Here is a 14569-nt window from a genome sequence, read left to right on the forward strand (position 1 = left end):
CACCCCATTCTGTCTCTGGTGAATCTTTTCACCCCCAGAACCTCTGGCCTAGATCCCAGTTCTTGTATCTATAAATAAATGAAATAAATTTTTAAAAACAATAAACAAAAAAATCCTGCCAAGACTGCTGTCAATGAGTTTATTGCCTGTATTTTATTCTAGAAATTGTATGGCTTCAAGTCTTACATTCAGATTTTTTATCTATTTGGACTTAACTTTTGTGTATGATTTATCATGGTAAATCATTTATGATTTATTATGTGTATAATTTCATTTTTTTTGCATGTTATTATCCCGTTTCCCCAACAGCATTTACTGAAGAGACTAACCTTTCTCTATTTTCTTGACTCCTTTGTCATACTGTCATAATTGACCACATAGACTTGAGTTTATTTCTTCTCTTTCTATTCTGTTCCATTGATATATGTGTCTATTTATACGCCAATATCATACTGTTTGATTACTATCTTTTTATAATATATTTTTAGACTAGGGAACCTAATGTTTATAACTTTGTTCTTTTTTCTCAAGTAGTTTTGATTATTTGGGGCTAGTTCCATACAAATTTCAGAATTTATTTACTCTATTTCTGTTAAAAATATCATGGGAATTTTGATAGGGATTACATCAACTCTATAGATGCCTTTCAGTAACATGGACATTTCAACGAAACTAATTCTTCTAATCTATGAGCACAGATCTTTTCATTTATTTATGTCTTCTTCAATTTCTTTTATCAATATCTTATAATTTTCATCTTTTACCTCCTTGGTTAAATTTATTCTTTTTGATGCAAAACTAACTGGGACTATTTTAATTTCCCTTTCTAAGTCTTGGTGTTGAACTGTCCCCACCTCAGTCTATTACTACAAATGGAATTTTGTTTTCTTGTTGATCAAAATGAAGGACTTGTAAAGTATTTTGGAAAATATTTATAGACCCATACGTACAAAGGAATCAATTTCCAAAGACCAAGACATAATGAAGAGGTGTACTGCTATTAAACTGCTCTGCTCATATTGCTCTCCAGACTTCATGGTTCCACTGTGCATGCCCCACACACATACAAGTAGTTACCTCACTAGCAGTTACCACATTTTGCAAAACAAAGAAATTTTAAGCAAGTTAAGGAACAAGGGAAATATAAATGAGAACAATGAGAAAACTACCTAAAATTCATAAATATGATAGTGTAATGACAACTCAGTGGAGAAAAAAGTTTTTTTAGAAAGTTAGCAAAGTATAATATTTAAGAGCTTGGGCAATGGAGTTAGATAAGCCCTATTCAAATTATAACTCTACCACTTACAAGATTTATTAAACTTGCTAAAGTTACTTTGCATCTGTAAGCTCTGTTTTTTGCTTGTTTTGATCTGTAAAATAAGGAAAGTACTGCCTGTCCTTTAGTAGTTTTGTGATAATTTGGACAATGCATATCTTATATATTATATAGTGCCTGATACAATAATCAAAGAAAGATGTACTTGTTGAAGATTTTTTTTGTTTGTTCATTATTATTCCGGAAGACCAGTCAGTGGGCATTGATATTAATTAATACTATTAGAATTCCTCTTTATGCAAACAGTGCATTATTCAAAGAAAAATTTTAGTTCTCCTCTAAATTGCCCATTAAGGCATATTCAAGAGAAATCCATGCATTTTTCAATTATTTTTAAACATGTCTTACCTTTGCTTTTATTGTCAGTTCTTCATGCTTGTGTATTAGATCCTCATTGTCTGAAAGTGATGAGCCTAAACCTTGTTCCTGTAAGTCCTTTATGGCTTCCTGAAACCAACAAGTAACCTAGGTAAAAAAAAAAAAAAAAAAAAAAAAAAAAAACAAAGAGAGACCTAATTTCAAATGATCAGATATGTGAGTAAAAATTAAGGAATAATTCTTTAACCTTTTGAATTTCAGCTAATTCAACTTCTCTTTGTATAAATTCATCTCATGTCTTAAACTAATATGATCAATTTTCCTTCATTTCAACCTCTATATGCTTAAGAGGAAAAAAAAACAAAATAATTCCTGCAAATCATAAAAACAATAGTTCAACAGATTGTATGGCAGAAGGAAATAATTCAAAATTCCTAACAAAGAAGAATCAAAATAGATTCCCATGCACTCTATAAAGCATGCATTCTTTTAGAATATAAATCTTCTTTCCTAGATAAGAGTATAAATCTGAATATAGTTACATAGACCCACATGAAGATATTAAACAGCATGTATAGAATTAATTTTTTAATAAAAAAGACAATGCAAAAACAGTTTTGTACAATTGCTGAAAATCTGTATCCAGAAAATTCATGAAGAAGATATTAAAATTCTACTCATATAATAAACGGCTAATGGTATGGTCACACTCATTCAGACTTGATTTATAATGTACACCTTATACAGTATTAAAAAAACAAATATTAAAGGACTTGAAAGAAGCTGTATATTTTTTAAAAATAGAAGTTGACACATGCCTGGTTACATAGGGTCCCTGGATACAGATTCCTTATCCCAATTAAAGGAAGAAAACTTGTGTTTTCACTTTCAAATCCTACCAATATTATTCTCATGATCATATCATAGTTGCTAATTTTTAAGAGTCCATTACATGCTAGACAATTTTCTAGGCAATAAAATATCAAACATTGTCTATACTTCTCTCAACAACTCTATCACAGGTATGATGTCATAACTGCAGAGATGAGCAAAAGTTAAGTAGCTTATTCAGTAATATATAGTAAAGGGAAGAGGCAAAATTTGCACAAAGTTTCCATTATTTCTAAGTCTATACTCTTTCCATTGTTCCCCACTGCCCTGCTTGAGTAATCTAAAGTCGTACAGCCCTGTCAACAGGGGGAATTATTTTAAACCTGATAAATGAATCCTACAGCCTATTCAGAATGGTGGGCATTTCCTCTGTCTTTCTCTAGTATAGGTTGTCTTGCCTACAAAATCTCAAGATTTTCCAAACACTTATAACATGAAGAAATCTGTGAAATAGATGACCAAAGAGAAAGCTAGGTTAGTGCTAAAGTTACACACACACACACACACACACACACACACACACACACACAGGGGCAAGGGGGATTGGGGGGGAGAGATTGGGGGAAAGAGGGAAAGAGAGAGAGAGAGAGCGCGTTAGTAGTTCAGGTGTACCTAGAATACGAATTCTATTTCCATTACAAGGCTGATCACATAAAGCTGATTATGAGATCAAACAATCTATACTAACGCTTAGCATCTTCCAGTATGGAACAGGCAGTAAAATATGGAACAGGAGTTTTTCTCCAGCTTTTCATTAATTGGAAATCTTTGCTAAGCCGCATTTTAGTTTAGCATCAGTGCTAAGATAAGAAAAGAATAATGTTGACCCTGTAGCAGTTTTCATGTAAAGTATACCTTAATTTTTTTCAGAATATTTGGCAATCTGTGCATCAAACACACAATTAGTCCCCAAATCTAAAATATCACATTAATGTATTTACAATTATTAAAGATAGTCTGTTTTTCTGGTATTCCAATTAGAACTAGATAATATGTATTGTGTGCATATTAGAACCCACAGAAATTATTTATCAAGAGCTATAAATGCATTCATTCGTTTATTTAATTTTTATAAAAATAATTTGTCACCAAAGAAGCAATGAGCTCAAAGAAGAACATAATAGGAGGCATGACTAGTGGTTCCATCACATGAAATGGATGATGACTACAGCCATCTCTATGAGATTATTTAGTTTAAGTATTGAAAGTGAATTTTATTTATTAGTTGCTAAAGTGTGAGGAATTCAGAAATCTCAAGAATGCTTTAATATGGAAAGTTAATATAGAATCTGAGTAAACAAAAAATGGTTACAAACAGGTGTTTGTTAATCTCTAAAAACAGGTGAGACGTCTGAACCCTTAGATAATCCTATTCAATTTTGTGAGTCAAAGATTTGTCATCTAGCACATGTCAGCACTGGTGCAAGCCAGGAAGGAGTAAGTTGTTTTGGTTTTCAGTAAGTTTCTACAGTGACCTCATCTATCTCCTGTCTCAACCCCCAAAGGATACTATTTCCTGTGTGGCAATATTGTGCCCTATAAGAGAACACAGCTAAAGATCAATGATGGTATTTTTTTATATCCTGATCATATGCCTTTCTGATAAAGCATGCTGACCCTCTAGATTACATATTTTTACAATCAGATTCACCACAAAAAGAGACATAAAGACAGAGACAAATTCACATAAAACTCAGAAGTTCATCGTGGGTGATTACATCTCATGAGACATTCACACATATGAGCAGTGTCTCATATCAGATTTACTGTGTGTGTACTGTGGGATGCAGGCATTATAGACTCTGAGTCCTTCTGCTATAAAGCAAGACACCCTAAATAACTGAGAACATGTCAACCATAACACTCCGCCATCCAGCAAATCAGCCATCACATCCAAAGAGTAGCTATTGCAGACAGCTGCATAGATATTTGAAGAGCATTTTTTATAAGTGTTTGAATTATATCAGCTGCTGTCTAAAAGCTGGAGTGATAAGCATAGTAAATGATGTATCAGGAAATTCTGTAGAACAAGTTTCTCTGCAAAAGGCTGAAAACATAAGCCAAATATTGAGGGGATATGGAAAGGAAGAAAGAGCAAAAAACATTCAGAATATACAATGGAAATTGGTCCTTTGCAATGATGAATTAAGGGGGGAAATGAGAACATTTTTGCTCTCTTCCCAGTTCTTACTTTTCAGCTTGACCTAAGATGTGTGTTTTTGACCATCTCATCACAGTGACATGACATTTGAGGTACTTAGTGCCCAGAGAGGGCAAAACTAAGAGAAGGAGTGGTGTAGATCTTATTTTGGGGGGGAGGTAGGAGATACCTATCAGAGGGCGAAGGAGCAGAAAAGAGAAAGCAGGAAGATGCAAAGAAGCAGTAATCAGGGATAATCAATGAAAACCATGAGTTTCCTTGGAAATTAAATAAGGGATAGCAGGAAAATTCAGTCAAATGGTGTGGACCTATACTGTCTTGTGTGGTAGTTACTAACCACATACGGCTACTGAGTACTTGGAATTTGGCAAATTCAAATTGAGATGTTCTTGAAGAATAAAATATATAGTATATTTCACAAATTTTGTATAAAAATGCAGATACCTTGTAAAGAATATAAATATTGATTACATGTTAAAATACTATTTTAGATAATGTTCAATTACACAAAATAAATTATTTCCATTTTTATGTGGCTATTTTTTAATGTTTCTTTTTCACATTGTTAAGTGGCTACTAGAAAATCTAAACGCACACGTGTGACTTGTATTATATTTTTATTAGATGCTCTGCAATTCATGGATATTTGGAACAGGTTTATTTCTTGAATATAGAGCTGAAGTTTGAGTTTTAATTAAGAGAAATTTATAATAGCAGGTAAAAGGGAATGATGGGCAGGATATCAGTTGGTATGCATTAATGGATCACTGAGTGGGGGCTGAGGAAGTCAAAGTAATAACCCTTTCAAAGAAATGTGTTGACTAAGTAAAGGAGGAAGGAGAATAGCTTTAAGGAAAGGAAAGGTAAAAAAAACTTCTTCCCACCATTTTTTCTTATCTTTATTTATGAGATGAGACTTTTATTTTGTATTGCAGGCACAGGCAACTAAAGATGCATGAAGGAGAGGTGATGCAAGAATGTATTAGAAGGAGTGGAAGGTTGGAAGAGAGTAACGCTGAGCTTTGGGTATGGAAGGACAGTTTTTACCTGTTGGACAAACCCTCCCACCTTGACTCCCTGCTGGAAGATAAGATTAATAAACCTACTTTACCTCTTAATAAGCATAATTTGGAAAAAGTATACTTAGATTATATACAACAATAAATTATTTGGCTAAGTGGGTCCATAAAAAAAAAGTAAGAGGAATGAATTGGACCTGCAAGAGCGATATTAGGCAAGTACAGTTTATCTCATGCAGTGTTTACATCCCTCCTATGAGGGAGATATTTGCTTTTTCAACAGATGAGGAAACTGAGACCCAGACAGGTTAAACAACTCACCTAAAATCACAAACCTTTAAGAGGAAAGTTCTACAGGTAGAAATGCCAGGCCTCCCCGGTGGCGCAGGGGGTTGAGCGCTGGGCTGCGAAGCTGCCCGCAGCCTCTACAGCACTGGTTCAATCCCCTGCCACCAGTGAGGGTCCCACATGGCGCGCAGACCTCTCCTGCCATGCCCACTGCTCTCCTCAGCAGTTTACTTCATCAGTCTGCCTGTTCTGTTCCCCACTCTGGCTCTGGTGGATTCTCTTACCCTCCCGTGCTTCTACTGTATCCAGTGCTTGTATAAATAAATAAATAAATAAATCTTAAAAAAAAAAAAAAAAAAAAAAAAGAAATGCCAGAGTTGGAATTTAGACTTTCCTGTATAGTGCTTTTTCTTCTCATCACATCTTTAGATTCTTATAGAGAAGAGAATGGTTCTTATTCAGCTATGTTGTGATTGTTTTCAAGATAAAATCCAAACTACAGCACTAGTTGTAGAACTTAATTCTAATATGAACATAGGGCCTGTGAACAACCATGGACGGTCCATGGAAATACCGCATTAGAGAAGAGAATGGGCGTGTAGGGAAGAAGGTGTGCCTTGGAGGAAGAGCTATGGGTAGAGGAGATAGCAAGCACAAGCTTACAATGCCAGTTCCCAAACAATACACTCTGAAGATGGGACTAAGATGTGGGAAATGGAGGCAATAGAAAATACTGTCTGATGTCAAGGATAAATAACTCAAGTAGCAAGAAAATGAACTTCTGCTGCAGCCTAAGGCAATGCATCAGACTTTCATAAACTACCACAGTCTCTTTATCTATAATTTGTTCTACACCTGTGATCAGATCTTGTTTTTTGATCTTTGTTTAAAACTATGCAGAGGTGAGCTAGCAGTAAATATATCAAGCCATCTTAACAGAAATGCTTAAGGGAAGATGAAAATCTCCTTAAATTACTTTCATTTTCTTGTCCATGCACAGAATAATTCTTGCTGAATAACCAGCTATTATTAGAGATTAAAAAAAAAACTGATGACTGATAAACAGGGAAAAGGCATCAGTTATTTATCTTCTTTAACCCAAGACTTCTTGACAGTCTCTCTTCCAAATAATCAAAAATACACAAATACACAAATATCAACTATAGTTGATAGTTACAGGTGATAGTTCTAATGTCTACTGTAATTTGAAGGACATATTAGTATTGTACCTACCATTTTATTTCCCATACATGTTTTTTCTTTTCATTTTTCTTTTGTACAGTAGGGAAACTTATGGGCAATCCAGTCAAATGTGCTTTGCATTTAAGCAGAAATCAGACTTCAAATATCCATTTTCTCTGTTAGGTGGTAATGTTTATGAGGAAAAGGGGCACTAAAGTTGTGTCACTGGCACTTGAGAACTTGAAAGTAGGGTAGGAGAGAAGAATTACTGTCAAGAAGTTTGAATTGCTGGAGCACAGGGAGAAATCCTTCACCTGTCTGGTTTCATTTTGGGCTAGACGAGTCATCAAAACAGCATCAGATGGGTTAGTAAAGGAAAAATCAGTTGAATAATGTGGATGTCAGATGTAAAATGATTATGCGGGTCCCAATTTCAATCAGAGAGCAAAGGGGTATAAATCCTCAGTTGAAGGACATGAGGTGTCAAGGAGAGAAGAGAGGGAGGTTTCACATGACAAGCAGAGAATGACTACTTCTTTACTGTTTTAACTGATGTAGCATTGGTTTACAATATTCTTTGAGTTTTAGAGGTACAGGATCTCCCCCTTCAGATGCTATTACCACACCACACCTATCACCAGAACACCCATATTCCTCCACCATAGTCCATTATAAACAATTAGGACTATATCAAACTAAAAAGCTCTGCTTAGCAAAAGAAATATCATTGGAACAAAAATAACTTTTACTCTGAGAGTTAAAAAGAGGAGTTTCTTAAAGAAAACATATACACAGATGAACCTACACTGGGAATGATATGCTGCCCACCCCACTACTAAATTCATCTAGATCATAAAAGGGAATAGTGATTATTTTTCAGTTAGGAAAAGAGCAAAGACTGAGACAAAGACAAAAATTTCTCTTCAGCCTTTAGGGCATTAGTTGCTCTTAACACAGGACAATTCACATTCTCCAAGTGATAACAACAGACTTTCAGAGGTCAGTAGGGCCCAGTGACCTAGTTTCGCATGCCAAGGTGGTATTTATTGGAAAAGGCCTATCCTGGGCATATTAGAAAAGTCTATCTGACTCTGTGGGGAGACTGGTCCCACAGTTTAGCTTCTTTTTAGCTGCATTCTGGGACTAATTTAATTATTGGCTTATTATTATTTGGACTTCATCTCAGAGATTCTAGGACAACAGTGTTCTCAGTTTTTTTCTGCGCAATTTGGAAGACCTCCATGAATTGCTAAAGTCAGCTGGGGGGTATTAGTATGTCCTCAACAAATTCTTGAATCCCTGTATTCTGCTTGATGGGTAAAAGGAAAGCTAAAACATGATGTTTTTTGGAAAACATTTGTTACTTTATAAAGAGCTTGACTGACCATCTATCTCCCTATTTGGAATAATAATTTATGTATTTAATTATTTTGACCTGTGTGAAAATAGCATTTCCCTTTTCATATCTATATTGAGAAAAGAAAAAGGCATTCAGTACTTTTTTTCTTCCCAAAATTGCCCTCAACTGTTCCTTGCACTTAAGTAGGGTCTTTACTGTTAACTATACAGTGGTGGGAAGCTATTTAACCCAATGAATAAAATCAGTACACTGGAAGTCTCTGGACCTGAATTTAATATCTAGCATTACCTCTGATTCACTGAGGAGAATCCTTCCAGCAATGGTAGAAAGTCTATTTTTTAAGAATGGAAAAAGAAACTAGCCCAGGATTTTAGCAATTTTCATCTAAGGCATGGTTTTCCCAGTATGATTTAGGGTTCCATCCTAAAATGCTCTTCAGCCAAATATATTCACTGTGTGTGTGTGTATGTGTGAAAGAGAGAGAGAAAGAGAGAGAGATGTTATAAGACATGTACCAACGTTTGACATTTCCAAATTACCACCCCAGTTCCTAGGTCACACAGCCTAATGGATTCCTAGCTAAAGATTTGACTTAAACTCCTCGTTGGTCAGAATTGAAAACTATCATATTGACTGCTAAATCTTAAATGATATTTTAACCCTTTTAATGTGTGCCATTTATTTTGTCTACTTATAAATCTCCCTATAAAAAGCATTAAAAGCAACTGGACCTTTTTGCATGTCCTTGGGGGCTGTGAGAACAAGGGCAGATGAGAAAATGAGTCCTACTCCATGGCCAGTTTGAGGTGGTCACAGTATTGAGGAGAAAGGAAGGCCAACCATCTCCAACATTAGAAGTTGGGAAGAAAAAGAACTCAGGGTAGTGGAAGGAAATCCACAGGCAGCTTGGTAGCAGCAGACAGCTCAGGAAGCAGCCATTGTCACACACTGGAAGGGAATGAGCATCATGGAGTAATGTAGCACCTTCCCCAGGAAGCACACATATTAACCAGCTTTGTTTTTAGCTTACTGCAAAGGTAATTTAGTCACAGTGTGTGTCCCTTCAACCCTCTTAACAACTGATTTGGGGGCTTAAATAATTGTGCCTATTTAAAATGTTGTTAAACCATTAGTCCACCTGAAAAATATGTAGAAGTGACAAGCTCAATTTAATGAAAATGTAATCAACTATAAAAAGTATAAATGACCTAAACAAATACCTAAAGGGTGGAGAAAGTTAAGAAGAGAAAAATAGGTTTTTCAACATTATTTTACAGATAAAATTGACCTTTTGAAAAATATGCTTCTGATTTTCATTAATGAAGCAGATTATCTGCAAAATAAGATGATGGAGTTGAAAAGAAAGGTCAGCTACTCAAGAAATGCATTAATTCCCCTCCATATCATAACATTTGCAAAAGCTAAGATTCTCTAATGATTTAGAAAACTGGTATGGGATCCAGTCAATAGGTAGGATTTTATGTGCCACTCACTATCTATCCAGTAAAGCTTAAAGAGCAAGCACCAACATATGTAGCGATACAATGGATATATGTACTGAGCCCTTACCATATGCCAAGCTGTGCTCTAAGCATTTTTACATATATTATGTTCTTTATTTTTACAACATAACTATAGATACTATTATTATCTCCATTTTACAGAAAAGGGAATTGAGACTCAGAGACCCAGTAACTTGTCCAGAATCACATAGCTAATAAATGTAAAAGCCATGCCATCTCTATTGAGTCACTCTATTACTACCTGTGACATGCAGTGTCGCTGGAAGCAATGATGGTTAGCATGTATTCTAACAAGGAGGAGGTTAGATTGCTTTCAAACTCACATGCTTTCAAACTCTATAAGCACTTTTACTTCACATTACTGCTAGTATATTTTAAAGTGAATTTAAAGTGAATTTTTGAAACAATCTATGTATTAAGATAAAATCCTGTGATAAATTTTAATCTATAAGTAGTTGAAAATTCATGTTTGTCTGTTAGTGGACTGAACTACTGGATACCAATAGTTGAACTGAATTATCACCAAGATAATTCAACATTTATTTTGGTTTAATGCCAGTCAAGCTTACAAAGCTACATTCAAACAAAGATTAAAAAAAAAAACCACTTTTTATGTGTTAGCCACTAGGCTAGGTAGTTTTGTCATCTCATATTAATTTAGGCTCATTAAACACACAAGCTCTAAATTTTAGCAGAAGGTAGCAGCATAAAAAGAAAACAGCATAAATGTACACAAACATGACTTATACATGTGTACATTCACACACACACACACACACACACATACACACACACACACAGCTTTAAGGCTGCTCACCAAGTGCAAGTCAGCTGCCCCGAAACTTATTTGTGTCATTTCTGATATTTTCATTTCCCATTGACAAGGAATATGATTACATATGGTTACATAAGCATGATATACATGGGACCCAAATTATAAAACCTTGCAAATGAAGTCTATTACCTTTTCCCCCCTACAAAGATGTATATCTTATATATGATCTGGGTTGTAAAAAGAGATTATCTGCCCTTATGTCTTATTTAATTCTCCTAGATGTCCTTGACACTGTCTTGTACAAAGAGACCATGAATAACTTCATTTTAATTTATTTGTTTGTCTCATTTATGCCTGTTCAGAGCAATTGAGAAAAATTGCATTCATAAATCTTCTTGCCAACATAATTAATTATGCACAAAATACTCCAAGCTGCTTCTGATTTTCATTAATGAGGCAGATTATCTGCAAAATAAGATGCTGCTGGAGTTGAAAAGAAAGGTCAACTACTCATCTTTAAATGTAAAACAAGTGCACATTTTTACATCTGAAAAATAAAGATAAAGAGAGAACTTGCTATGATTATATTTATCAGACTATTACATACCAATTAAGATGGAACAGTATGTGGTTTTCATTTGCTTTTTCTCCCTGCCATTGATACAAATATTAAATCACCATCATTCTGGTCACTTAATTTTTTTTGAAAGGAGAATTAACTGAACTACTATAGTTCAAAACCATTAAAGCCATAAGCACTTAGAAACAGAGGAGTACTAAATGCATCAGTTAAATAGCCCTTGTAAGAGAAGACACATCAGATATTCAGATATCCACATTATTATTCATCAGTAAGCTTTGCTCTAATTCTCCATTTAATTTTCCATTTTCTTAAGTGGTTAAAATGATTGACAAAAATGGTATTTTACTAATGTAAGATCTAACAGTCTTATGTTCCCTTAAAATAAGTACAGAACTGACAAAAAATCTTGGCTTTCCAATGGAGCATATGCTTTTGCATCAACCCATGGTTCCGCAGTGTTCTGGTAAGACCAGGTAAATCATCCAGGAATGTGATAACCACAGAACCCAGATTATTAAAGAGTCACACACAATTTGGTGTCCCTGCTGCTATTCTTCACCACTTTATCCTCAACAAAACTTAAATATGGGAAAACTCGAAAACTTAGATAAGATATTTAGGCAAAAAAACTATCTGGATTTTGAAATATTTCCTTGTTCACATCATTATCAAGTAAGCAACTAACAATTGTTCATTACATTGGGAAACCTAAGAGACTTATTTCCTTATCAATAAGATATTTAAACTATGCTACATTTGGATAGAGGATATTCTACACTAAAATTATTATATTTCTGATGGGAGAATATGCCTATGATTTGTCCAATTTAATAAATATAAGGTTATTTGTCCTCTGTATAGATTAATTCTCTTAGTTTCATTTGTATGCTTAGTTGTTTCTTTAATAAATGTGTGTGCCTAAGACTATCTCATGCTTGGATAAAGCTCTAGAAGATGGCAGCATGCCAAATGTTAATAGCAATTATCCATATGGATAGTGATTTCATCTACATTATTAACAAATGAACATTATTAAGTCACAAGAAGAAACAAACACAGTTCTCTTTTTTATTTTAAACCATTAATTAAATGCCCACTGAAAAAAATATGGCAGTTAAAATTATAAAGGTGGCTTTCATTTTATCAGACCTTCTGAACTCAAGACAAACAATAAAATAAGCCTTTCATGCAGTGTCAGTCTACTTGAGCATGATGATGGAGAGAGTGGAGAGGGGGAGTATAAAATACGATGGGCCTTTACTATCCTTTATCAGCTATGATGACCAAAAAATGTTAATACTAATATAGCAGTTACTAAGTGCCAGATATTGTTCTAAGCACTTAACACATAATAAATAACTCACTTGATACTAACAACATTTTGAGATAGATACTATTATAGCTACATTTTATTATATTATATCTACATTTTACAAACTGAGCCTCAGGGAGGTTAAATAATTTGCTCAATTACTTGACTGGTAAGTGGTGGAGTAGAATTTGACCCCAGTGAACAGTCTTGCCCCAGGTTCTGTACTGCACACAGATGAAACAGTTGTCTTTATTAGTTATGGCAGCTGTTGTCAATGGTATTATGAAGAGAAAATATAACATGGAGTGTTTGAAAACTAAATACCTAAATTTTATATTTAAGGAAATCACTGATTTATTAACCAATTTTATTTAAGATAATATTAATCCTTACTATTATTACTAAATTGATTTTGGTTCAAAACAGTTAAGAATGGAATTTGAAACCATTCTATACCTAGGCCAATTGACAACAATTTACAGTATTAAAAGACCTTGACATGTGTAGCAACAGTTAATGCTAAACCCAGGGGAAAGACTATGGTCCAGATGAAAAATAAGCATAAATTGTAAAGCTTAATCAAGAAGAAGGAGCATAAGGAAAGTGCTTATTAAGTACCTCTTAAAATGATAGTCCTCGTGCCCTATATTTTGCACATGCTATTTCATTTAATCCTTAGACTAACTCCGTGAATCAAGTGTTATTATTCCCAATTTAAAACAACAATGAGATTCATTAAAACATAAGACACTTCCTAGGGGCTTAGCAGAATGGTCAAAGTCCAAGTCACGGATTACTCCAAATTTTGGCAAGGATGTGGTTCAACAGGAACTCTCTTCCATTGCTGGTGGAAACACAAAGTGGTGTAGTCACTTTGGAAGACAGGTTCTTATAAAAATGTTCTTACCACATGTGATCCAGCAAATGAGTTCCTTGGTATTTGCCCAAAAGAATTAAAAATTTATATCCAGGGCCTCCCCGGTGGCGCAGCGGTTGAGCGCTGGGTTGCAAAGCTGCCCGCGGCCTCTGCGGCACCAGTTCAATCCCTGGCTGCTCCCCGGCCACCGGAGGAGGATCCCACATGGTGCGCAGACCTCTCCTGCCACCCGCTGCTCCCCTCAGCAGTGTACTTCAGTCCTTCTGCCTGCTCTGCTCCCTGCTCTGGCTCTGGTGAATTCTCTCACCCTCCTGCGCTTCTGACTGTACCCAGTGCATGTATAAACAAAAAAAAAACAAACAAACAAACAAATATAATAAAAAAAATAAAAACATGCCTCTATTAAAAAAAAAAAAAAAAAAAAAGACAAAAAAAAAAAAATTTATATCCACACACATCTGCACATGGGTACTTTTTGCAGCATTATTCATAATTGCCAAAACTTGGTAGCAACCAAGATGTCCTTTGGTGGATGGATAAACTGTGGCCTATTCAGTAAAGGAAGATGATTCATCTTTAAAAAATAAATGAATTATCAAGTTGTGAAAAAACATGGAGGATTCTTAAATGCATATTACTTAATGAAAGAAGTCAGTCTGGAAAGATTGTGTATACAGGATTTCAACTACATGACATTTTGGAAAAGGCAAAAGAATGGAGACAACAGGGGCCACCCTGGTGGTGCAGAGATTAAAGACAGCACTATCAAGCTACTGCCAGCCTCTGCAGCATGAGTTTGATTCCCGGCCAGCCAGGGAGCTAACCCACATGGCACAGCAGACCTTTCCTGTCTCACCTGCTGCTCCCCTCAGCAGTGTATTTCAGTATATCTGCCTGTTCTGCTCCTCACTCTCTCTAGTGAATCCTTTCACCCCACCCTC

At 35.0% G+C, this 14569-nt stretch overlaps 1 protein-coding gene across 7 annotated transcripts in view; it reads right to left on the minus strand.

The window, feature by feature from the left end:
* Positions 1 to 14569, minus strand: part of CCDC141 (coiled-coil domain containing 141) — a 211160-nt gene that overhangs the window by 112623 nt on the left and 83968 nt on the right. For 6 of the 7 annotated variants that reach the window (XM_054699894.1, XM_054699890.1, XM_037523636.2 and 3 more), the window contains one exon: positions 1688 to 1804. The exons of the other annotated variant lie outside the window; for it this stretch is intronic. In XM_054699894.1, the coding sequence (XP_054555869.1) occupies positions 1688 to 1804 (117 nt within the window). The remainder of the gene's footprint in view (positions 1 to 1687; positions 1805 to 14569) is intronic. 7 annotated transcript variants of the gene reach the window in all.

The sequence above is a fragment of the Talpa occidentalis genome, unplaced genomic scaffold (genome assembly GCF_014898055.3).
Source record: "Talpa occidentalis isolate TD23 unplaced genomic scaffold, MPIMG_talOcc4v2.1 talOcc4.3, whole genome shotgun sequence".
Lineage (NCBI taxonomy): Eukaryota > Metazoa > Chordata > Mammalia > Eulipotyphla > Talpidae > Talpa > Talpa occidentalis.